This window comes from Chiroxiphia lanceolata, chromosome 9, assembly GCF_009829145.1.
Source record: "Chiroxiphia lanceolata isolate bChiLan1 chromosome 9, bChiLan1.pri, whole genome shotgun sequence".
NCBI lineage: Eukaryota > Metazoa > Chordata > Aves > Passeriformes > Pipridae > Chiroxiphia > Chiroxiphia lanceolata.
Genome location: NC_045645.1, coordinates 12,611,944 through 12,639,105, shown reverse-complemented (window position 1 = coordinate 12,639,105; position 27,162 = coordinate 12,611,944). Strand labels below are relative to the sequence as shown.

General features: G+C 44.0%; 1 protein-coding gene across 1 annotated transcript in view; it reads right to left on the bottom strand.

The window, feature by feature from the left end:
* Positions 1-11,114, bottom strand: part of CACHD1 (cache domain containing 1) — a 94,602-nt gene extending 83,488 nt beyond the window's left edge. The window contains 1 exon segment of the mRNA XM_032697108.1: positions 10,751-11,114. Coding sequence (XP_032552999.1) covers positions 10,751-10,960 — 210 coding nt within the window. The 5' untranslated portion in view covers positions 10,961-11,114.
* Between the last annotated feature and the right edge of the window lie 16,048 nt (positions 11,115-27,162).

The window sequence follows — 27,162 nt, the reverse complement described above, 5'->3', positions numbered from 1 at the left end:
GTGTGGGAAGGCAGCAGAAATCCAGCTCTGCTGCACCTTTGGTCTCCACAAGAGAGTCTGAAGTACAACTTCACAGGAATTCCCTGTGCTTCCTAACGAGTCAAGGTTTGGGGTCAAAGGCCTTGAACATGCAGTAACATTTTTTGTGGATTAAAAAAAACAAGTAAGGGCCTGGAATGAGCCTGACCTACACTGTATTCACCCACACTAAATGCACATCAAGGATGACAGCTTTCAGTACATTTTCAAAGAATCCCAAATTAATGCATTTCTTACTAATTTTTTTTAATTACTAATATCTCTTTATAGCTACTTATGTTTTCCTCTTCTTTATCATGAATTTTCAGCTCTATTAAATCGTCCAGACGACTCACATGGAGCAGAGAGCACACCCAGCAGGTCTTATGTTTCAGACGGGCCCTCACAGAGCAGGTCTGCACTCATTTCATCCCGACTCCACATCTTCCCTTCCCAAAATAGCTGCTGCACCTCTGCTCCTCAAAGAGAAATCCACCATTTCAAGCACTGAAAACCATGGCAATGGATGTTGGGTTTCATTTATTTTTGGAGGCTGAGTTTCTATTCTTGGATATGTAGGAAAAAGCAGCATTTCAAAGTCTGAGGTTGCAATTACCAGAACATATTTTTTTAAATGTATTTCTAGACTTACAGTCAACCCCTTGCTGAATAAATACATAAATAAGAAGGGGGAGGCAAAATTATATTTACGGGACATCACAGTGAATCAATACTTTAAAATTCATTAGATTCAATTTCTTACCAAACAGAAACAATTTGTTTATTAGAAATGACCAGCCATTTATCTCTTATCATGATTATATTGGGGTTATTTTAATTTTGGCTTTGCATCCAGTAGTTTTAATGAAAATACAGTATCATCAGTATGTCAGTGTATAAAATTTTAGAAACCAAACACAACTTTTGGTATAAAATCCTTGTTCCCAGCATGAGCTCAGCACAGCAGAGCTTCCTCTTCCAAGAACAGCTGGATTAGCAACTAACTGAATTTAACAACTTTAAGAGCATCAAGCACATCCCTCAGAGCAGCTACTGAAATATCTAGGGCTACATAAAACAGATCAGCAGCAGAATTCAAAAGGAAAAGCCAGAATTTTATAACTTAAAATTATAGTTACATTTCAGTCAAAAATAAAAAAAATGCAAAATAAGACTTCATGTTTACCCAAATTACTCACAAGAGAAGGTTGGCTACTTAAGTGCCCTTAGCTTTGTATCTGCAACCTCAACCTTGATGAAGTTCATCAAAAGCTAAAGAAATTTGAGAAGTTTGCAATTTTCATCCTCCTCCTGTGACATATTTGAGTATTAATTTCTTTCCCTTTTTTTTCCTCCTACAAGGAAGACACAAGAGACTGTGTATCCAGGAATAACATATTCTAATTTTAATGGAACAGATCAAAGACTGGAATTTACGGTTTAAAAACAGACTCCTGACCACTGCTGCATAATGTGACACACAACCATCCCCAGTACTTATCCCTGTCTTCCTGCCTGCACCAGTTTTCCCTGTAAACTTTTTTCTGTAGCTGAACTCCACCAAGCCAGACCAAGGGAATAAATCCCACATCACACCTGGTAGTGCTGGAGAGCCACTGGCAAAAGGAACGGAAGACAACTATGAAATTCATATTACAGAAACAATGTGCCCAAGGAAGTTGAACCACCTACACCATATTTAAATTAAATATCCTTTCATTGTTAAACCTGCTAAATGTATTATCCTCACATTACAAATCCTTCTATTTTGTCCTTCCATACAACACAGAAATTGTTTCTCCAAGATGTTGGTTTGGCCTCTCTGGAATACACTGGTCCATGAGGGTTTGACCACATCAGCTGTTGGCAACTAGGAACTGAACCTGCAGATCAAACACTGGCTTCAGCCTCCAGCACTAACAAAACATGAACTGCAATTTAGGATCCATGGAGCTGAAGCGACTTTTCCCCTTCATTTTACACTCCTTGCAATGATGAGAGATCCTGCTTCTTTCTTATCCTCCAAACAGTGTTTACTTCTCCAGAATCAAAAATTAAAATTCCCATATCAGAAAAAAAAAAAAAAAAGACAAAAAATAACATGCTTGTTCACTGACCATGAAGGAGGCAATAAAAATATCCCATATGTGATTTCCTTCTCTACCAATCTTCCATCAGCATTTGCCCACATGCTGATTTGCAATGGACAGGCTACCACTGAAAGCAAACACTTCAGGCAAACTTAATTTTGCTCCCACAAAGCGCACAATTCTGTAGCCATATCACAGAGCCTGTTGTAGAGTATTCCCAAAAAGGGCTCCTCACCTGATGCCTGCCAACACATACACCATTTCAGCATCCACTTCAGCCCAAACCCCATCCCATAACTCGTTTTTCTCTTCCTAGTAGCAAGTCAAACATGACCAGTCCATGCCGAGGACTTGGGCTTTTTCCCGTTCACAAAGCAGCCAGGTTTTGGGATCAGGGAGCTGATCCATCCCATGCTGCAGTACTACCTGATACACAGCAGCCATGGAATGGTCCCTGGCTACACCATCATCTGGATGCAGCTGGAAACCTCTCCCTGTGGCCATAGCACTGTCCAACCAGTTTTCACATCCATCCACCACTACATGGCACAGGGGAAGGAGAAAGAAAAACCACCAGCACGCAGGGATCACACAGCTGATCCTCATGGTGGCACAGCTGCTGGGAAAGAGCTGCTGCAGAGTGCTCTGATTTGGTTAAACTCAAGATCTCTTGCTACCTTGCCATTCATTTCACTGTCAAATCCTACCCTTGTGCTCCTCGTCCACACAATTTGGGGTTCCTTTATTTTCCAACAAATAAAAGCCCTCCTGGCTCTCCATATGGTCTTCCCAAGGGCTGGTAAGCCTTTTGTGACCTTGGCTCACAGCCTGGTCAGGCCAACAGGCTCCTGCCATAGCTATTTTTGGGAGTCTGTCCCTTCTCCTCATCACCACAAACATCTCCCCAGGTTTTGTTTGATAGCACTTTTGAGGTGAAAGCACAGCCAAAGAGGAAACGTTTCTAATTCTCCCTTTGCTGAAAGGGGGAGAAGCAGGGACTGAATCAGAGACAGGGAGGTTGTGGGAGCACCTCAGTCCTTTGGTGTGGTACCATCACATCATCTCTGTCAAGCTGAACTTATCTTCAAATGTAATTTGGTCTGAAATCCACAAAAAACAGCACACAAATACTCTTATAACCCCACCAGGGTGAACACAAGAAATTCTGCTTAAGGCTTTCCAGCTTCTAGAAACTTTTTATGGCAACTTCCAGATGTGTCTATTTTAAAGCTTTTTTTTTCCCCTGGCCTCATTCCCACCTGTGACAATCCTAAGTATAGCCAGAAATTCCTACTGCATCACAGGAATATGTGCAAAGGAAGGTCAAAACTGGACAGAGAGCATTGGCTAGACAGTTCTGCAGACATGCTGAAAGGAAAATTACAGGTTTTTTATCAAAAAGGTGTTAGGGGTTTTCTGCTCTACTGGTTCAAATCACACAGTCAAAGTTGTGCAAATCCATAGGCTCAAAGGGCAACAGCACCATGAAAAGTTGGTTTTATCAGCTGCTTCTGGCTGGGAAGCTGGTAAGGGGAGATGGAATAGTTTGCTTTTACTAATTACTGTAATTGTGCAAATATACTTTTGCAAAATCACTTGGGAGACTCGACAGAGACCTTAGAGGCCGTTGATAAAAGCGATTCCATTAACACTTTTCATGGGGTTGGAAATGAGTGTTACTGATTTGTGGCACCATGATTATTTCAAAAGTCAACACAGATTTTCCCTGCTAAATTAGACAAACTATTGTACAGAAATTGTACAGATTTCTGTACAGGGAATGATGCATAGCACAAGATTCAGGCCATGACTTGGCTTAATTTTATGTCAGAAAGGCAAGTCTTCACAACAAATACTGGGTAAGTACTAACGTTATTAAACTCTGTTTTCCATGGAAAAGAGAGCACAAGGATATCCTTTCAGATTTCATTAACACACCATGTTATTGAACAACAATAAAGTACAGGAAAATGATGGGAATGCAGGCCCTCTGTACTTTATGGTTTTACACTCATTCCACATTAGGCCTATGATACAGGAGGTAGTAGTCAAAACCTCAGCAAAATTTTTGACATACAAAACAAAGGCTGACACATCAGATAAGTTACTTACATTTCAATTATTAAGTTATATTATCCATGTACAGAAAAAAAAAAATAGTATTTTTCCATTCAGCTACATACAAATAAATAATTCCTGGGACATTATCCAACCCTTTTTAAAGTTCCCAGCAAAACCCCCACAAGCTCAGAGCCATTCCAGGATTCATGCAGAGGCAAGCTCATGCTTGGGTAGCCCTGTACCCCAGTTCAATCCGTGGAGTGCCCTGACAATGGAAATACAAAAATTTGGGGTGTTTCCTTATAGCTGGGCACTTCCACACATGAGGGTACTGAACTGCCAAGGCTCCAAGCATTTCTGGGCCAATTTTTCACCCATAATTGACAAGCAAAACCCACCAACTGTTAAACAACAAAAAAATCTGTTTATACTTAATACTCCCTTTTATTATATGGATATAAAAGAATCACTGGGAAACACACACACGAATCTTTTACTTCACATTTTTTTCCATCTCAAACACATCGTGCCTTTCCGTCTGAAAGATGAAGCTCTTGATAGTATTTGACAGCAAGGTTTTTTCTCCCCTTGCCAGGCAATGGCAGCAGAGCAGCTTCTCTGCTGTGCTCAGATCCCCTCTAACCATTCCTCCTCTGCTGAATTAAGCCAAGAAAAATGAGCTAACACACGCTGTATTTACTTTTGTGCCTTCTTAACACACATGTTATCAGCCCTGCCACAGCTGAGAGATTCCCAGTCACTCCAGCGTCCTTGGATTTCTTGCTGCTAAAACCCCTCCAGCCCACGCCAGGACTGGCAGGATCCTTAGGAAAGGCAGAGCAAGGGACAACTAATTATCTGCCAACCCACCTTGCTGCTCCACTCTCAGCAACTTTTATCTGTCCAGGACAGCTGCATTTTCCCTGTTTGAAGTGAAATGTCAGGCTTTGCTGATGCGACAAGACGTACATTACTAAGGATGTCCTCACACTTTGAAGGAACAGCTCAAAGCCTAATTAAAAATTCAGATTTGCTCTCCCATTCCTGCTGCCCTTCCACCAGGACCTCTCGCTGCCTCTTTGAAATGTTTCATGCCAGAAAAAAAAGGAATCCATGTGGAAAAGGATGAAAAACTGCTGCAGTCTTGGGCTTTCAGGCGGCCTCGGATAAAGCTGCTGAAGCTGGATTCAAACTAAGACATAATCATGGAAAACAGATGAGGCTTTACTCTGCTGGTTTCTGCTCTGTAATTATTACTAAAGCACATATTACTGCCAAATAATATTTAAAAAAACTAAAAAAGGTATAGCCAAACTCTTACCAGCACGCTTTACTTATATTTTTCTATTGTATTTCAGCTTCACAAGCTGGGAACAAGCTGGAAATAATAGGGAAAAAGAAGGGAAATATTTTTTTGTGCTGTGATTTGGCTGAGGGTGCACAAGGTCCAGGTTTCATACCCAGTGCTTTACATCACTTGCTGTCAAAGTACCTCACAGTCACCAACGGATTTATTTATAAATATCCATATAAATAAGTGGGGAATTGTGTGAAACCCTTGATTTTGGAGATGGAGAACCATGTTTCTGGCATTTCAATGGGATTTAACTCAAGTGGGATTTAACTCTTCTAAGTATTAAATTCACTGTCATCAACCAGAAAACCATCCCATTAGAAAAAATAAATAACACTGTATTCTGTCAGTGCTCATCTGCAAAGGGATTAAATAAATGGACAGTTCTGGTGACTGCAACTCTTTGCCATCATCCTGAAATCTTCAAAGAACGTGGATTTTTCAGCCCATATAAACCTCTGGACATCTCCCCATCTCCCTGTCATGCACAATCTGTTCTTCTTGAAAAACATACGGCCAGACAAACAGTTAGTAAGATAAATAAATAAATAATGTGCCTGCCAATCAGTCTGTACTAAGCTGGTTGTTATTTTACACATCACTACATCACCTGATATATTATTATAGTATATACAGTATTAATATACAAAGTATTAATATTAAGAAATACAGGGAAAAAAATTACCAGCAAACTGCTGTTGTTCAGATTTAAAATGCCTTTTTTTTTTTTTTATTCCAACCTCCAAGATCAGTAACAATGAGAAAACATGTTTCCTTCTCGGTAAAGGATTAAGATGGCAGAGCTGCCTTCGAAAATATTCAAGGCCCTCTGGGCCTACAACTTTTGTTACTATCTGGACAGAAACATCAACAAGCATTTTGAAAGTTATAGAGGTACTTAATGCTTTTCATCTTCAAAGCATTTCTTAATCCTTTCAACTCTGGCTGCAAGTATTATATCCCTGTTTTGGAGATGGAAACATTACCCTGCCCCTCACTATCAAAAAACAGTCCTCACCTTGGGCACCCCGTGCAGATTTAGAGGGTAAACCTTGCCAAAAACCAAATAAAACACTCACAAAAGTTCTGATTTATTCTTTTCCTGCCTTTGTCTCCCAACTAAAGAATTTCAGTTGTTTCAACCAACAGCTTGCTCTGTAATTCCACCCAGGTCAGAGAGGCCAGGATCAGACAGGTAACAGGGATGGTGACACTCCACTAGCAGATCAGGTCACACCACAACCACCAATTTAGCTATAATTTTAGTATAAAAGGGCACTTAACTTTTAATTGGTGCAGTGTGTCAGCTCCGCCCAGGAGAACACATTCCAGGACTGTCACTAGAGCTGCTCGTTGACCAAGCTCCAGCCCTTGGCAAGTGATGCCATGGGCTATTTGAGATGTGACTACATTCCTACTGAGGAATGACAAGGAATACAGCAGCTCAGGCTGGCAAGAGGAGGTGTGATTGCATGCTGCATCCCAAGGATGCAGCCTGCTGCCAGAAGGTGTTCCCTGGAATGATATGGATGCTGTCAGCAAGTGCTTTAGCTACCGAAAAAAGAAGGTAACGGTTACAGGTGGCTGTAGGTGCAGCACAACCCATGAACCAGCAGCTTCTCCTGCATGCTCTGTCCCAGGAGGAAGAGGGAAGAGGAAGAGATTGTGGTGAGACTGCTTCTGGCAAAAACCCACACAAGCATGTGTACGTACCCTGATGCATGAAAGGAAATAATTTGTGATATTAAGATACAGAAATATCATTAACTGCGGATTTGGCAGAACTGTCAAACAGAGCGGGAACAATGATTAATCACTGCAACAGAGGAAGTCAGACAATCGATAAACTTTCTGTGTTTAACCACTCCTGGAGAAATAACACCCAGAATGGTAACACAGAGACACCCAGGAACCCACACACACTGCAGCGCCCAACATGTGTCCTCACTAAGTGAAGACTCTGTGTGGTACAAATATGCACATTCTAATTGGAAATTTAAATAAGAAACTGTTAAGCTGCTATACAACACATTCAGCAAATGATGTAACTCATGAGTTGTCACCTAGACATTACCAGCTGCTCTGTGCAGAACCATTCAAGGAATAAATTTATAAATTAAATCAGAGCACTTCTGTGGGCAAGAAAACAAGGCACTACTTAAAGGTAACAGTCAGATACCACGCTCATGCAAGTCCCTGTAAACAGAAAGCAGTGGTGTGAGTGCCAAAATCAACTGTCAGACTGATGCTGGCGGGCACCAGAAACCTCTCTCATCCTCAGTCTTCCTGTAGCTTCAGCCTGTTACAGCACAGATGTACATGTCCTTCACTCCTCCCAACAATGAAAAATAATGAGATTTTACTCGAAACACTAAGTCCTTATAGCTATTGGACTAATTACATGAAGCACTGGTCAAAGAAGAATATATTGCAGGAAGTAGACAGTGCACAGAGGGGACGGATCTCATTTATAGCATTGATGGCTCCTGCAGAAGGCTAATCTATTTTCTATCTCACAACTTCCACGGTCATTACTCCCTGCCCCATTTCACAGGCATTTAAGGCTCACAGATTCCATGGTTCTCCTCTTACCTCTTCCACTTGCTCCTCTAGTGTCCGAACTGGAAACTCCACCTCATCCTCCCTTCCTGCACTTCTGGAGGCTCCGTCCACATTTCCCTCTTTTTCCAGATTCAAAACACACCCCAAACAACCTCCCACCTTCACTCTATTTAAGGATTTCCACCTGCTCCTGCAGTCATTGGATGCTTTCTGCCCACCTCTGGTTCAGACCTATCCTTCCTCCGTTTCCTTTTCCCACGGTTACGTTGGTGACACCACCTCCTGCCTATTACCAGGATGTGCAGATGTGGGAGCCACAGCTGGCAAGGACCAAAGCATGAAAAGAGCACAGAAGGGAAGCATTAAATCCTGCTGCTTCCTCCTCTACAATTTATGAAACTAAATAAAACAGCAGCTCACTAATGGCTGGACACCGACCCTCCCTCTCACTACCGCAACTTCCTCTCACTAGATCCTCATTTGGGCCCTGCCCCCACGTTACCCCCTAAACCCAGGACAACGTCCTCGGATTTACATCTAGGTAAAGCCCAAAAGTGCTCTTGCTCTCCTTCCAAAATCCCACACCTCTCCCTTCTGCCCCATCATGACATCCTGAGCATCCCCACTGTGCCAGCAGCACAGGTAACCCACCACCCAGCACCAGGTGCCCCCCAGGCCACCACCACTCACCAACAGCCCTGAACAAGTGGGAAAAAGGGGAATTCTGTGCTAGCTACACCTAGCCCTGATGGACAGGCTTAGGAAATTTCTGCCTTAAAATCCAGTGCTTTTAAGGGCTGCAGTGACACATATCATAACATTTTTTGTTCTACTGTAGGAGGTCAGCAAAGAAGCTTCTAAAATCAGGGGAGATTTGTTCCCACTGGTTTTTAATCTTAAACAGCTGTCATAATGTTCCGGGGGGAGCAAAGGACAGGCTGTGCATTAGCGTGATGGGAGTTCAGACAGCCAAAATATGAAGCATATAAAAATAGAGCTCAGTATGAAAAGGGGTTTAACTACCAGTTTCACCACATGAAATTTCTTTGGGGGCCTAAATATCCAGCTAATAGTAAACACAGTTTTAACATTATTCGCATCCTCGTGCACTGGCATCCAGATTGTTCCCAAACTTGGATCACTGGTACAATTCTAGGAAAGAAAACCTGGCTCATCCTAAAGTCAGCTTGTGTATCAAAGCACAGTAACAAGGTATATTTTTACAAGTGGCTTTTTTAAAGACAATACATGTTGAGATGATCATATTAGATTTTTTTTTAACACCAGAAACAGATTTAGCAATGCAATTATACTGACTTGATTTGCATTAACAGAGACTCCACCAAAGCAAAGGATTATGCTTATATCTTTTGAGAGGAAATACATACATGTATATGCACGGCAGAGGGGGAAAAAAAGTGACTTCCTTGAATTCAGTACATCAGTAATGTACCTTGTTAAGTGAAGTCGTTTAAATCCCTGTCTTCTTAGCATCAAGGACAAGAGACAGCTCAGTGTTTCCCAGGACAAAACGAGCCCTAGGAGGCCGCCCAGCACAATGATGGTCCAGAGGTGAGAGAATGCAGCCAGTTTAGAGAAGATAAAAGGCCATTTGGGTAGAGACCCCCGCTGATCCTATGAAAGTGTCTCCTTTTCAATTTGGGAGGCTTTTAAAACTGCATTTGCTACTGACCATACCTTCCCCTGAAAGCTGCCTGGGATCCGATTTCACTTTTCCCCCCTCGGAGAGGATGGGCAGCCGCTGCTGTACCGCAGGTACCAGCACTCCCTGCAAGTCCCACCAGCCCCTCACAGAACACCCCAGAAACAACAAAAAGCTCCTCGACACCGCCTTCCCCCAACCTCAGGCGCGAATTCAGCCTCTTAAATAAACTTATCCGGGCGTACTCTTGGGCCGGGAAGCTCAGAGCTCTCGGGCAGGACACGGCTCCCCGAGCTGCCCGCGGGATGCTCGGCCGGGAGGCGGCTCAGCCCCAAGCCGGGCTCGGACTCCTCCGGGGCTGCGGGGGGCGATTTTTGCCGTTTCTATTGTGTAAACTGCAAATAACACACGAGCCTGTCCGCGCACCCGTCGCTCCAGCCCCGCTCCCCTTCGGCCGGGCGGCTCTGCGGGCCGGGAAGCCGGGCTGTGGGAGCCGCAGGAACAGGGCTGGGAGAAGCCGGGCTCGGGGAAGCCGGGCTGGGAGGAGACGGGACCGAGGGAAGCCGGGCTGACGGAAGCCGGTCTCGGGGAAGCCAGGGCTGGGAAAGCCGGGTTCGGGGAAGCCAGGGTTGGGAAAAAGCCGGGCTCGGGGAAGCCAGGGTTGGGAAAAAGCCGGGCTCGGGGAAGCCAGGGTTGGGAAAAAGCCGGGCTCGGGGAAGCCAGGGTTGGGAAAAAGCCGGGCTCGGGGAAGCCAGGGTTGGGAAAGCCGGGCTCGGGGAAGCCGGGCTGGGGGGGAGCAGGGCCAGGGGGAAAGGAGCAGCCCGCGCAGGGGGGAGGGAAAGTTTGCGAAGAAGAAAAGAACTGGCGGAGTGGGGGGGAGGAAAGAAAGAAAGGAATGGAGAGAGAAAGGGCAAGGCAGGAATCGGGAAGAGCGTGTGCAGGAGGGAGGGAGGGAAGGAAGGAGGGAAAACCAGGCGAGGCGCCTGCCGGGTCGGGCCATACCTGCATGGTGACGACCCTCAGCTCCTCGGTGGCGAGTTTCCTCATCTGGCTGGCCAGGACTTGCGCCTCGTCCAGGATGGAGAACTCCGCCTCGGCGGCGCCCAGCGCACCCAGCAGCGCCAGGCACAGGAGGCCGAGCGGCCCCCGGCTCCCCCGGCCCGGGGCAGCAGCGGCGGCCCGGGGCTGCAGCCGCCCGCCGCCCCGCGCCATGCTGCGGGAGAGCCGCGGGAGCGCCGCGGGAACGCCGCCGGCACCGCCTTCCCCGGCTCAGCGCTGCGGGGCGGCCATGCAGGGCACGGCGGGCGGGCGGACCCCGCACACACGGCCCCGCACACACCGCGCTCCGCGGACACGGCCCCGCACACACGGCCCGGCTGCGAGCGGCGGCGGCGGCCGAGGAGAGACGCAAAGTGCGGCGCGGAGGAGGAGCGGGAGCGGCGGGGCCGGAGCGGAGGCGCCGCGGGCAGAGGGAGGGAAGGAGCGAAGGAGGGAGGGAGGGAGGGAGGAGGTGTCTGGGGCCGCCGCGCTGCGGGCGGGGGCCGGGCCGGGCCCCCCGCGCCAGCCCCGCCCCGGAGGCCGCGGTGCCCCCCGGACACGGGCTGGGGACACGGACCGGTGCGTGTTGGATCGGCCGGGAGAGCGTTCCGCAAAGGCAGTGCTCCGCCTTCTTTTTTTTCCTTTCTTTAAACTGTTTTGGTTGTTGTTTTTTTGTTGTCGTTGTTGTTTTTTGGGTTTGGTTTTGGTTTGGGTTCTTTTTTTTTTTTTTTACTCTTCTAAAAACTTTTTTTAACCCTTTTTAAAATTTTAATTAATTTTTATTTTATTTTAAACCGGTGCTCAATGTCCCTGTCTCTCACAACCCGGAGGACAAAGCCATCCATCCCCAGGTGGCTCCATGAAGCTTGGCCTCGTGTCAAGCAACGAGCCTTGAGGAAATGTTTGTCATGCAACAGACGTGGACAATAAATAAATAAATGAAAGGAACTGGCAAAGCTGAACCCACCCAATGGCACACACAGAGATGTCCATACAGGGAAGGGCAGCACAGAGGAGATAACAAGCTGAGACCCCTGAAGAAACATCCCCTTCGGAGTAGGACAGTCAAAGAATCACAGAATAGTTTGGGTTGGAAAGGACACCTTTAAAGCTCATCTTGTTCCAACCCCTGCCATGGGCAGGGACACCTTCCACTAGCCCAGGTTGCTCCAAGCCCGGTCCAACTGGCCTTAGACACTTCCAGGGATGGGGCAGTCACAGCTTCTCTGGGCAACCTGTGCCAGGGCCTCACCACCCTCATAGGGAAGGATTTCTTCCCAATATCCCACCTGATCCTGCCCTGTGGCAGTGGGAAGCCATGCCCCCTTGTTCTGTCACTTCATGCCCTTGTCAAAAGACATACTGGGGGATGATGCAGAGAAACCCCATTCCAAACCTCTGCTCATAACCCTGTCAGCCCTGGAAGCTCCATGCGGGCAAGCAGATGACAATCCCTGCATCCAGTGGCATGTAGCAGCATCTTAAAATCATAGAGTCATGAAGATGGGGAAAAATCATCGAGTGCAACCATTAATCCAGCACCACTGTAATCACCACTAAACCATGTCCCCATGTGCCACATCCACACGCCTTTTGAACACTTCCAGGGATGAAATTCCATCACTTCTCTGGGCAGCCTGTCCCTTGTCTTCCTTACACCTTCTCTCCTCACTGTTAAGAACAGAAGCATTGTGTGCACATTGGGTTGTATTAGGAAAGACATATGAGGAATAAAAAAGCCTAATTCCCATTATGTGCCACCTGGAAGTGGTTCCTGCCCAGCAATCAACAAGTCCAAGAAGCCAAATACTAGGCACGTGCAAAACACATACCCTCTGGATTTACTCTTCAGTAATTAACTCTATTTTATGTTGTAAACCTGCAGGGTGTATGTCATTTCAAAATAAATCTGACCCAAAGATTCTGATGGATTCAATACCCACTTCACTCCTACTGGAGCCATTCACGTCCTGTAGCAGTAAATTCCATGAGTTAACAATGCATTCAGGCATTAACACAACATACTATTTACTATAATCATCTCCTATTTGCTTGAAATGTGGTTTCTATCTGCTTTAATGGTTGATTTTTTGACTTCTCCCAGGAATTGGTGACAGCAGTGATTCCCCATCCCACTTTGTCAAGGATGGGAGCTGGGTCAGACCTGAAACCCTTCTCCTGCAGGACAGGGGGCATCCACTGGCATCTCCCAGGGACATCAGCAAAACTCTCTTTAATTTGATTTCAGTGAATTAAATATAATTCTCACTATGCAAAAGCTGTATCAGTTTATCCTTGGCTTTTGTTCATTTAGGTGATTTATGGGTCTAATATAGTATATTTTTATTCAGTATTTCTGAGAAGGATTTCTGGTTTAGCCAAAACAATCCAAACCAAAATGATGCCTCTCAAAGCTGCCTAATTGGTATCTCATATTTCCAAAGTTTAAGCAGCATTTGCTGCCTTAAAGAAAAGGATTTTTCATTCCATTGTGCTGAAGCTTTTGGAGTTCTGTTGGAATATTTTCCCTGGGTCCAAGTGAGAGAGAGAGAAGCAAAGCTGAGCCAAATTCTCTCTTAGCACTAGTCATTTTCGTATTACATTTTATGTTATTTTATTAGATTCACTAGTACAGGACACAAAGGTTTTAAATTACAGTGAAAAGCCGAGTGGTTTTTCAACATCTTGGCTAAACTACACTTTTTAAAAATTGTATTATATTTCTGATTATAGCTGCATGTTTGAAAAAAGAACTTCATATCTGTAAACTCTGTTACATAATTATCACATCAAGGTCACAGCTGGAGCTCAGTCAATAGCCAGTTGCATTAGCAGCCCCAAGGATTTCCAAGTCATCCCATTCCTGCACCCCATCATGAAATCCCAAGGTTAATGCTACAAATAGTCTTTGGGTTTTTTTAACAAACTAACCTCAGGAAATGAATGAGGCAATTGTCCTTCTGGTTCCAAAGCCCCAGGATCCTGCTCATGGCGAGGGAACTGACTGAACAGGTTTAACATTTTCATGTACAACCTGAACTCATTTACTCTACAGCCCTCAAGGCAAACCTGGACTCCTCCTGGAGTTCCCATATGCTTTGTGCCTTCCCAGAGGAGCAAACCAGCTTCTAGCACAGCAGCAGGAGCAACCCTTCCTTCCACCCTGCTGCACAGAGGAGCTGCTCCATGATGCAGGAAGCAGACCTGATGCAGAGTTACAACCACCACTGGGGCTGTTTCAAAATGAGTTGTACACACGCTCACTTTCACATGTCAAAATATTTAATGAAAGAGAGGAAAAACCTCCCTTCAAAGTGCCATGGGGAAAAGAGAGTGTCTAAAAAAAGACCCCAAAATTCAGATTCTACGATCTTTGGAGTCACAGGACATGAGTCAAAGCTGCCAATTTAGACAACACAGTGTTTATCACCTTCTCAAACCAGGCTGGTCTTTCACATGCTGAGCTGACACAGCTGTGGATTAAATTTGTCTCCTCTTATCATAGAATCATGGAGTTGTTTAGGTTGGAAAAGACCTTCAGGATCATCAAGTCCAACCATCAACCCAGTTCACCACTAAATCATGTTCTCGAGTGCCACATCCACATGTTTTTTTAACTCTTGCAGGAATGGTGACTCCACCACTGCCCTGAGCAGCCTATGCCAGGGCTTAACAACCCTTTCCATGAATAATTTTTTCCTAAAATCTAACCTAAACCTCCCCTGGTGCAGCTTGAGGCCATTTCCCCTCATCCTGTTGTTTTGCTTTGGAATAAGCCCTGGAGAAGAGGAGGATCACCCTTGCTTGGGTTGTGGTATCCCCAAAAGTGGAGTGTGTACATGTTGGAGGCTAGAGAGGGAAAGGATCCATAAGATGAAGAGGTGAAGGCTCTGCTCTGCAAACAGCCTTCAGGCATCAATAATGCAGCTTCTGATTTGCAAAAATGTGGCCACGCTAGAAATACATCCCTTTTCTTTTACAGAGCATGGAAAGACTGAATTTGGAGTTTAAGTGCTGGAGTATGAGAAGAGGAGGAACATATGTCAGATATAAATCCCAGCACCATGGTGGGAGTAAACTTGCTTTGACAGCAGCACACAGAGATGCCGAGCAGGTCAGGATATGGCAACGCTGAGAAACAGAACAAGTGAGTTGTCTCCAGAATAGCTGGTGCATGTGATGGCCCCAGAGAAAAGCACTATTTCTGTAGTGTATGACTCAACATGGTTTATTAATGGTGTATCTCCCTCTGGATCAGGACATTATTGATATATCTTCTAAAGTTGCTTTGCAGATAAATATTTAATTTATATCTTGAAAAGTGATCTAACTGAATATACAGATCCACATGAATACAGAGGTCTGTTTTGTGGTACCCCCAGGATGTTGTTCTTGCTTCACTCTGTGCCACATCCCTGTGCTCTCCCAGCAAATCAGGGGCACCATACATTGAAAACACGTGGTTGGACCTTTGGAAAATCTCCTTGAAAGTGGCACTTTTATGACACCAATCTTCAAGCCTGCGAGCAATACAAAAAGCACTCCAAGAAGTTATAAGACAGTTATAAGAAATTTTGGCAGCCTCATCCTTTCTGCCTGATCCTCCATCTCAGTCTGTATCCCTTCACTAACTGGTCATGTGCAAACTGTACATCCAGTAACCCTTGTAAAGATGGAGCAACACCCAGTCCCTCACCAAGAAAGGAACTGAGAAACTCTTTGTGGCTCTCATGTGTAACCTCAAAGCAAAGACTAAACTTAATCCTTTGGTAGAAATCCAGATTAAAAATAGAGAAAATGAAAGTTTGCATGAAAATGGAAGTTTTGGTTTGCTACAATCCTCCTCCTGTATCTCCCAGTTCATGTGCTTTGTTTTACTTTCTCATCTGACCCCTTTGCCTTAATTAGATTGTGGTCATCAGCACACAGGCCAAGTCTGAGGGCTTCATTTCCCCTTGTTGATTTTCATGTTTAGTTTCCCAATCCTCTCATTATGCCTTTAAATGTTTCCTCTCCAAGTTACATCTTTGTGTTAGTTTTGGCTACAAATGTTACTTTCCCAATAAGTTTGATCTTTGCTCACTCTTGGGAGTTACATATTGCACACTGACACTTCAGGATTAAGCCAAGGGTAGCAACTCCCATTCTTTGATTTAGTGTGGAATATTTCAAGTATTAATTGATGAATGTGTCTGGAAACCACTTCTCTGAGCCTTGCTTTCTTGTATGCAGATGCCAAATTGTGTTATACGTCAGAAATAATGGTTCCTTGAACATATTTCACTAATTCCTGCTTGGGAGTGAATTTGTATAACCCTGTTGTTAGATCTGTACTCCTTATATATGCCCATGTATCACATGCTAGGATCTATAAGTTTCTAAAATCCAAGTTTTATCTCAGAGCAACATCTGCCCACTTAATCAGTCATTCCCCTATAGATTACAACCAGTAATGAAAATGGAAAAAATGCCTTGGGCTCCTCCCTCCCCAGCCGGGTCTGTGAGTTTGCCTATGAGGGAGTTCTTTCCATGGCCCCATCAGCACCAGATAATATTTTTAATGAAAGCCATCACGTGTGTGGTGTGGGATTTCAAAGTGAGCATTGTGCCCAGCTGCACAGCTCAGCTGAAGGGGCCTGATGTGAGCAGCAGAGCTGAACGCAGGATAACTGCTGTGCTCTCTAATTTATATGAATTTTTGTACTAAATATACCAGTGATGATGTCAGGAAGAAAACAAACTCTAAGCTTCGAACTATCAACATTGCAGGGCTGAAATTTTTAAGAAAGTGCTAAACATGGGGAGAGGCAGAGGCATCCCTGCCATGAGGAAGAGACAGCCAGAGGAAGGGGTAGGTTAGGAGTTGAAAGCTGATAGAAGGGCATGAGGATCTTGGTTTGCTGCTCCTGAAATCCTCAGAGAAAGAAATTGGGATACAAAGCCAGAAATCTCTCCCTGTATAGCTTTCTGGTATTACAGCATTTTCTTACCTGTTAGTTATTCAGGGTCTGGGCACAAGAGCATCTCAGAACATCTTGTTTCTCCTGGAAAAAACCACTGTGGGAGATTGGTGCTACAACAGAAATTCATGATACAGGAAAAACAATAGACACAATTTATCCAAGTGTAGAAGTGATGACTACACAGTGCAGGAAAGCTGCAGTCCAACAGTTTCAGATTATTATGACCATAAAAGCAGATGGCATGGTGGCTTTTTTATCAGGTTTTAAACCAGTCCAGCAGTCCATGACAATTTATAAGTCATGACCTTTATATAATCACATAATTACCTGAGAGAGAGACAGCCTGTTCAGGTGTTAATAGTTCACCAGCCACAGCAGACGTCAGAGTGTTGATCCTGTTCTTGCTGTACCACACTTGAACATTACCAAGGTTTTGGCTGTGCTTTCCCACACAGCAGGAAAGTGTGCTGGAGCCTCTTCCAGAAGTTGTGGTTCCACAGGCTCACCACCTCACCCTGGTTGCTGGTGAGCTTTCCTTACTTCAGCGTGTCTCCTTTGCCCATATGATATTTGGGATAACCTCTTTTAGCAGCACAGTTCAGGGGGAACTCCATTATCACAGAGTTATAGGATGCCAGGTTGGAAGGGACCTCAAGGATCATCTGGTCCAACCTTTCATGGCAAAAGCACAGTCTAGACAAGGTGGCCCAGCATCCAACATGGGGAATCACCCACTTGCCTGGGGAGATTATTCCAAAGGTTCATGGTTCACCAGGCAGTAACCCAAGCAAACTGTCCACAAGAAGCAAACTCCATTTGAAACATGCTGGATATTCTGGAATTCTTTGGATACCCATGGTTCTCTCCTGAATCAAGACCATATGGATTACTAAGCACTTTTTCATGCTTATGGGTGAAAGGATATGTCCTTGCTGTGAAACAAAGGATACAAATTTCTAATTCCCATTTTTGATCTCTTCGTTCTTCCATGGTTCTTCTTATTTTGTATTTTAGCTACACACAGGCAATGGAAAGAGCAAATATGAACAGAAAGGTACTGCTAGTGAGATTATTGCTCAAATCAAAACACTATGTTACTTGTACTTTTTCTATAATTTTAGGATAATCTGAAAAATGTTTCCAAAACTAGCATCAAATGCCTCCTCCTTATCTTTTTTAACTTATTTTCAATTTCAATATCATTTTGCATCCTCAGTGCCCTGCACTGGACCGAGTGCACATTTCCCTCAGCAACAGATGCCACGTTAGACCCTCAGGAACCACACGAACCCTCATGAGGCTCCAACAGCTGTTGACATCATGTGTCTCAGGTCATAAAGAGTACAGGATTGGACCACTGAATTCAGCATCAAACTTTTTACTGGTCATGTGAAAAACATGCACCTCTACCTTAGTTCTGATAATCACTGGCTTTTTACAGGATGCTTCCACCCTTGGAGCTGCCAGACTCCAGCAAAAACTTACTGATTATTTGTAAGCAACAGTTTTTCAGAGACTCATAATTAGGCAAAATTTGGATTTTCACAAGTGGATCAAAGAACACACTCTTGGCCAGTGTGGCAGAACTTAAACGACCTCAGCTTTTCTCTTTTCTCAACCAAACAACTTTGGTTTTGGTTTTCTGCAACCTCGTTTGTAGAAATGGCTGAACCTTTCAGCCTAAATATCTTGGAGCCTGAAGTGAAAAATAGCTCAGAGCTTTCCAGCACAAATAGGGAAAAAAGAAACACTACCCAACCTGAAAACCTGGATCTTACCGTTGGGAAATGGCAGGGAGCCTTGGGAACAGGCACTGCTACTGGCAATATTTGTAATAATTCTGATCCTCTAATCTCTTTATCTTCCTGCTGCATCTCTTCTTTTATCTTCACGTTGATGCCATGGAATTTATAGCACTGATTTTTTTTCCCTTTGGCTTCATTCTGGAAATTAAAATAGTTTGATTTGGATTATTTGAGTAAAGCAAAATTTCTGGTGTAGCGTCCATGCCATCCTGGACTCACAGCTTGTGACGAGGTGTAGTTATCCTTCCTCCATGTCCTGCCACAGGACTGAACACAAACATGAGCACTTTGTAAGGGCATAAGAGGATGATATCCCACAGGACCAAAAGGGTGTCACTTTGTCACAGTGAGATGGGTTGGATGGAAGTATTTACAGTGGTGACAAGGAGAACACGAGAGCCACCCATCTCTCTCCTGCCTCTTGGGAAACAGAATATATCACAGCTGTCCCTGTCGTGGGAATTCCTTGAGGTCCCTCATCTGAATTTCCCTCTACGTGCTGAGCAGACACTTTAAACATGGTATTGCACTGCTATAAATATCCCTGTCACCCAGGGCTTGGAGGGAGAAGGAATAACTCCTGCTAGACCTCCTGATATGGTTTGTGGAGCACCTTGTAAACAGGCTGACAAGATCTTTGTCTCCCTGAACACACTCTCTAATTAGGCAGGGGAGGCAGTGTGCTCCTGGGAGTGGAGCAGTGTGTCCCTCCTGGCCACCACAGCCATCCCCACACACCGGGGCTTTAAACCTCCCAAATCCAGCACATAAACAAAGCTTGGGAAGAGCTGTAAGCAAGCAGGGAGGGTGTGCTGTCTAACAGGTTCCACCAGCCTGCCTGGATGAGGGATGCACTCATGGAGGAGGTCGCTGAAGAGCGTTTCTGTGACTGGGGATTGCGTGTTCAGCAGCACCTGGGTCTCTTTCTCCATCTCCCACTGTTCTGGGAAGTCCTTTCTGAAGTTCAGCAGGGTGGAGCTCCCCTCACTGTGATAATCACTGATAATCTACTCTATGGTGCATCACCACCTCCTCAACAGACACCCAGAGGTATCCACCACAGCCAGGGACATCACCCAGCAGCCAAATTTCCAAGCCTGGACACCAGGCTCTGCTCCTCTTCTGCATTTTACCTTCAACAACCATCAATGAAAATGCAATTCCAAGAACTAAGGCCAAAATCCAGGGCTCTTTCCCTCCTAATGAATACCCTCCTCTGTGCCTGGTATCAAACCCCCACCATGCTCCTCCTCTGCCCCAGCACATCTGGAATTCTTTAGGGCTGCAACAAGATCCACATCATGGCCCTGGCAACACCTTGAGCTGGTTATAGTCACTGAAATTAGCCAGTCAATAAGTGAAATTTTCTTTTATTACATTTTTAGGAATACCTAATGTGCACCTAAATAAATGCCTAAATGACAACACCTGCAGGTAGTTACATTTTCAGTGTATCCAGCTAAGTGGTTTGGAATCTGGCCACTCATTAGGACTTAAAGAAGTAAAGGAAATGCATATTCTAATAGCCAAAAAACACTGGCTTGAATACCTCTATCTTGCAAGATGTGACAGTAAAGGTAGAATTTGCTGCCTTCTGGGGAATGTTATCAGAGTGAATCAGTGACAGATTGTAAAAAAAGCATCAAGATCCAGAAAAATCAATATATCTGTCTTTTTTTGGTCATTATTTCTTCAGAGTACATTGCTGTCTTTTGGTTTGTCACAGGTTTTACTACATTTTTATGACATATCTCTTTGTTATAATTTGGCTATATTTGATCTCACTTCAGACTTTAAAATTTTTGGCTGATCAACTAAAAAAGTATCCCTGAATTAAAAAAAAAAAAAAAGCCATGGAAGAGAGCAGTTTTTATGTCTGTGTTCAGAATATAATTGTATATTCTAAATTACTTGGTCTACCTGTTAATTAAAGAGCTCATTTACAGGCTAGTTAAATAACAGTCAAAACATACTCCTCTGGTATGAATCCAGAGCATCCAGTCACTTACCTACTCTTAAAGCTTTCTCTTGAAAACAGCAGTAAATGTCACTGTCAGTGTTGATGCCAGGTCCTATCTATGGAAATGCTCATCAAAACTGTTGTTTTAAGTGCTGCAGTCAATGAACAAGCAGAGAGAAGAGTGATCTCTGCATATCTGATGAACACTGGGTGTAATTCCACGCCTCCACAGGTTTTTTTGGCTTGCTCTTTGCCCATTGCTATTTCTTTGTTGTTACAGCAAGTACCAACAGAAAACTCGGATCCTGCCACTATGGGGGTGCGGATACTCATCTGAAATGCTCCTCTGACCTGAAGTGAGACACATTCACAAGTCGTTATAGGTTTGAAGCTTTAGGTTTTTTATTAATGATAGACTTTAAAAGAAAACATGTAGGAATAAGCTGAAATTGTGTACAATCCACCTCAGACCAGAGATCATAAAACATTGTGGTTGGTTTTTCCCTTCCACTATTTGAGATTTGCTGAAGAAATCCTTTTGAAGGCTAAACTCGGTAATCTATCTTTTAGATGAAGCCAAGAGGGCAAGAAATAAAATCTCCTCATCCCTATCACTTCTCTGGAGTGTGGGATGTAAAATTCTTGTTTCATGGCAACCACAAGTGCTGGTGAGAATAAGTTTTGCAAACTAGGAAGAAACAACTTTTCTGTCTTTGAAGTTTAGTGCTGTCCTGTTAAACAACATGGATCTGCCAATCAGATATTTCTTTTCTTTCCTAAATCCATTCTGCTCCCATTCTTTTAGCTTGATTATTGACACCATAGTCTGAATGCAATTTGGTAAATATTTCCAGATATTCCCGAGCTGCACAATAAATATAGTCTAGACTTAATTAAAGAAACAAAGACTGAAACATCCCAGCTGGTTTTCTTTTTTTTCTTCCATCATCAGGATTACAGTACTTAACAGTTTGGCTTTGCCTTCTGATTCTTATCACAGATTTCTGCTCCACCACCTAATGAACAGCTGAATATGGTAAAGAAACAGACCTTTTTTTTTTCCAGTTTCCTTCATCCTGAAGGTTGGATCTAACACATATGAAACAGCTCTAGTCAGAGGATTGCATTTAAGTGTCCCAGGGAAATACTTGCAGCCCGTCTCAGGAAAGAAGACAAAAGTAGGGTCAGAGGGTAGAAAAGATCAATAATAACATTTTAAAAGGTCCATTTGTTAGATTGGCTGCTGACAGCAAATGCAATACATACTGTAATCGTAGCTTGACTTTGCTTATAATTTCTCTTCCCTTGGAAGTGTGATCTACGCTGGCTGTGGAGGTGTCTGAAGGCCCTGGAGGAAGGACATCCTATCCAAGAATAATATGGGATTTTACCGTTAAAGATAAAAAATGTACCAAAAATACAAATCCAAAGGAGGCCACAAAGATAATTAAAGGGCTGGAGCACCTCTCCTATGAGGAAAGGCTGAGAGAGCTGGGATTGTTCTGGCTGGAGAAGAGAAGGCTCTGCAGAGACCTTATTGTGGCCTTCCAGTGCTTGAAGGGGGCGTGTAAGAAAGATGGGGACAAAGTTTTAGCAGGGCCTGTTGCAGTAGGACAAGGAGTAATGGCATGAAAGTAAAAGAGAGTGGATTTAGATTGGATATAAGGAAGAAGTTTTTTTACTGTGAGAGTGGTAAAACACTGGCACAAGTTGCCAAAAGAGGTGGATGTCCCATCCCTGGAAGTGTTCAAGGCTGGATGGGGCTTTAAGCAACCTGGTCTAGTGGAAGACATCCCTGCTCATTGCAGGGGGGCTGGACTAGATGACTTTTAAAGCTCCCTTCCAACCCAAATTATCCTATGATTCTATGATATGTAGGCTCAGTGTGGCATCCTCGTTAATTCAAGTGAAAAGACTCCTTATTTTCCAGCCCAGAGGCTCTGTTTTGTAGTGTGGCCACCACAGATGTAGGGCGGTCTTATGGCAACCACAAAGTCTGGATTGGTTGTGGGTTTGTCTCAATTCCAGCTTGAAAACCTACCTTATTGCATGCTGCAAATGTTTGATGAGGTAAATGCTGTGTTCTCCATCCATCCTAAAATCATACTAGGGCCATAATAAATCCACCATGGAAGAGTTTTGTGTTATTCAAAGATGAGCTGTATTACATTTAACCCCCTGGCTCACAGTTTAGGCTCCCTGTGACCTGCATGTTTCATATGCTGCAGAAGGTACAGAAAGACTGAAGACACAAATATTTTTTTCCTTTAATTAGCTCTTGTTTTCCACAGTTGCTGCTTTCCCCCACCCGCACAGCATGTCATTCTGTCACTGAGGGGGCTCAGGGACTCCACTGGTGGAGATGATCGTCACCCTAATCAAAGCAAAATGTGATTATTTTATATGAGCCATGAAAAGTGGGCAGTTCCAGGTACCTGTCTCTACCTACCAACAGATGAAGAGGAAATAAATGCTTCTGCACTGTGAAAATTGGTGGGGACTTGCACAAAGCCTCCTGCAAATTGACTGCTAATGTTTCATCAAAGGTAGAGGAATAGGTGACATTTACAAAATGTTCCTGAGAACTAACTGATATCCACTCAAGCACACTGCACAACCACTGCAAGCATTCTGCAGAATATGTTTGTACCCTACAGTCTCAGTGGAAATGATGGTATAAAAAGTAGAATAATTTATTTGTTGTACTGGATAGACACGTTGTGTTGGACTCAAGTGGTTGCAAGGAAACTGCCTTCTTTTGATCATCTTATCACCAGTGGCCCTTTAAAATATGACAGACATGTGCAGCCACCCCTCCTGCTGTTAGAAACAAGGCAGAGACAAATGGCTTGCAAAGAAAATGGCCTTTTTTAACAGCAGCAATGAAAAGATCTCCCAGCAGATCCTTTGCCTGCTTTCCAGTGGGAATGACAAATTAAGATGGGGCCATGGATAGCACAGCCTCAGACACATCAGAGCAAAGCCACAGATCACAGCCCATCTTTTAGCTGGTGCTTTTTTAGATCTGAGTCTAGAAGGACATTAATTCCTTCATTTCTCTTATCTATTATTCAGCAATTAAGCAAATTTCAATTGCATTTCTCTTGTAGAAAAAGTATCTGTTAAAATCAGAACCCAACTCCAAGCTGCTCAGATAACATTAAAATATTTTCCCTAACTCCAAACAGACCCAAATTATCCCAGGTGAAAAAAGCTCTTCTATGGAAGAAAAATTTTAACTTGTGCAAAGTAAATATGTTTTAAATAATTATACAAAAAAGGACAGCTTAAGTGCATCTTCACTTAGAGGAACTAGCTCTATATTAAGGATATGCTACATAGATATCAAATTACTGTCCAAATTATACCAGTGCAAACTCATTAATATTCATAAATATCAAGAGTCAAACTGAGTTCTTCCTCCCTGCACATCATTAATCTCAAAAACCCCCTCACAAGCCTGTGGACCAGATTAACTACTCCAAGGCACCTTTGCACTCACTTTGAAATGATAGTAAATTAGAGTAAATTACTCCAGTGTTATGATTTGTTTCAATTAGTTCTGACTTATTAGTCAAATTAGTTTGAACTTATCAGCAGAGAGTTTCACTTTTTTTTTTCTTGGAGATGATAGAATAATTTGCTTACTTTTAATTTCTCTTTTGGGTTGTCCGTGTCAAATACATTTTTAAAAATACCAGAAAACAGAAATGTTGAGAGCAAATCCAGCACAATCTGCTGAATTAATGACCATGGGGGTATGGGACCATCACCTGGAATTCAGATTTGCTGAGAAATGACGGTGAGACAGAACCATGAGTACCACAAATACTCTTCAGAAGCAGGATTTCACTTCATTTATTCCTATATAGAATCCCAGACTGGTTTGGGTTGGAAAGGAGCTTAAAGTTCATCTTGTTCCACCCCCTGCCATGGGCAGGGACACTTTCCACTATCCCAGGTTGCTCAGAGCTCCATCCAACCTGGCCTTGAACACTTCTAGGGATGGGGTAGCCACAGCTTCTCTGGGCAACCTGTGCCAAGGCCTCACCACCGTTATATGTATTTTACCTCAAAAGACCCAAGTATGGAGAGATGACATTAGAAAAACTGAAGAAGTGCATAGAAATACTCAAAAGGGTCTTCACAATTTTTTTTCTAGCCATTGAAGATAAGAAATAACAAAGTAGAATAAATATTAGGATAATTTTGCTCTCCAGTTAAGGGAGTTGGGAGACAGAGGTGCAGCCACACAATTAAATGCTGTCCTGACTTGTTCAGCAGAAACAATTGAGAAGTTTAAAATGTGCTTTTTGGCACCTGCAGATGTACACAACTGCAAGAGTCAACCTGGAACAGAGATTGAGTGTACATGCAAACAGATGATTCACTTAAAAGGGATGCTTAACAAAAATATGTACCAAAATAAAGGGATGGTCCCAGTCCAGCCCTCCTGGGCACTGCAGAGCTCTAGGGAAAGGGAATTTGTCCCCGTGATGTCCAAGAGACACTTTATGTAACTGGCATGATGGACAACAGGATATCACATCCCTCTGGCTTTGCTTTTAATGTTGAAATAAGAATTTGTAGAAGAAATAGACACAACAGGGCAGGTGGAAACGTGCCAGCCTGGGTCAAGGAGGATATTGTGTCTGAAGGAGGAAAGAATGTGATACAATATAGAGTTTGGCAAGAAGCACAGAAATTGTTTGGATTGAAATAAAAGATAAAAAGACCAAAGAAGGAAGATAGGAAACTATTGTAGCCCATCTGGAGGAAACAAAAAAGCAACCAGGAATACTGATGCAGAAAAAGACCCCATGGAAAACCCCTGTGTTGGCAAACTTCTGCTACCCAGGGATGTTGCACAAGGCAGGATGGGAGTGGGCACAGGGCTCTCTCACCTGCTGGATTTTAAGCTATTTCTCTTTTTTTAAGCTTTTTGAGGGTTTTTGCCTGGCAGCCAACATTTCTCCTGCTTTATGCAGCTCTAGAGCCACCAGCCCAGAGGACATGGGTCCACACACCTCTCCTTGTCCTGCAGGTCCCTGCCATGGCCACCAGTTGTGGAGGTCACCTCAATAATCCAGATCCAATTTAAAACAACCCCTCTGGGTTAAACTTAAACCACTGGGACAAAAAAAAAAGTTATTTAGATCCTGATTTGTTTCACAAGATGGCTCAAAGTGAAAAGGGAAGGAGCAGCCAGGGATGGAGGTGGTGGGACCACCTTTCTGATGGAGGCTGTGATGATACTCATTTAATCTGGCTGAAAATACAACATAGCAAGAGGGACCAGCACTTTGCCAGAGGAACTCACAAGGATTGCCCGCCCTACTCCCTCCTGGACATCTGGAGGCAATATGGTGAGGGAGGTCAGTGGCCCCACAGAGGGGAGGAAAAATTCATTTAAAAATATGTAAGTAAAGTCACAACATTTGAAGGCATGTAGCACAGAAGATGATATTATCTCATTAAAATGAAGTCTGCATTTTGAGCTTTGGTGGCTTCAAAGCCCTCCCTCTGCTCTATTTTTTGGAGAACAAAGCCCCCCTGGGGGTCACTGCCGTGCTGGGGCGTCCTGCCATGATGTGGTCAGGCCTGCAGCAGGTACCAGAGGTTTCCACATGTTTCTGGCTCATCTGGTTTGACTGGAGTAGACTATTTGGGAAGATTTCTGAGTCCTGGAGGAAACAGAGCCATGGGACTGACCAAAGAGCTCAGCAGGAATTAGATGGGGATGGTTGTCCAGAGAAGCTGTGGCTGCCCCCTCTTTGGAAGTGTTCAAAGCCAGGTTGTATGGGGTTGGAGCAACCAGATCTAGTGGAAAGTGTCCCTTCCCATGGCACAGGGTGGAACTAGATGATCTTTAAGGTTCCTTACATCCTAAACCTCCCCTAGTGCAACTGGGGCTGCTCCCTCTCATCCTGTCTCTTGTTCCTTGGGAGCAGAGCCCGACTCCCACCTGGCTCCACCCTCCTGTCAGGAAGTTGCAGAGACCCAGAAGGTCCCCCCTGAGCCTCCTTTTCTCCAGGCTGAACCCCGCCAGCTCCCTCAGCCACTCCTCATAAGAGTTCCTTTATGATTATAGATAAATATATCCTGCAGAGACCATGAAAACAAGGAGGATCAAAAAGATGTGCCTGGATCACCCCTGGCACATCTACTGACCAAGGTGATGCAATGAGATGATAATGAGATGGAACCCAGCCTGTGCTGGGAAGTGGCCCCATGGGCCATCCAAAGTGCAGTCCTGAGCACATACAGACTTGGTACTTTTAAATTAATTTGTCTGACTTTCAGGTAAATTGGTCACATTTTCAAATGGAAGAAAATCCATAAATCATTGAAAGAAACTGGTATGAGTGTGGGAAGACTGCAAAGCTGCAGATGTGCTTCATGGGAGGCACAATGTCAGGGCCTCTCCAAAAAAGCCTTGAAGTTCTCAAAACATCATGAGCAGGTGCTGTAAATGCATTGAAAATACTCAGCTCTAATTTGCATGAGGTCAACAGATAAAAATAGGAAGAGCATCTGGAAGGTGACACCCAAGGAAAGAAGAGGGAGCAAGAGAGAAGAGTTATTTGTGTTTGGGAACAAAGATCATATGGGCAAAAATTGACCAAAGACATCTAGACAGGAGCTTAG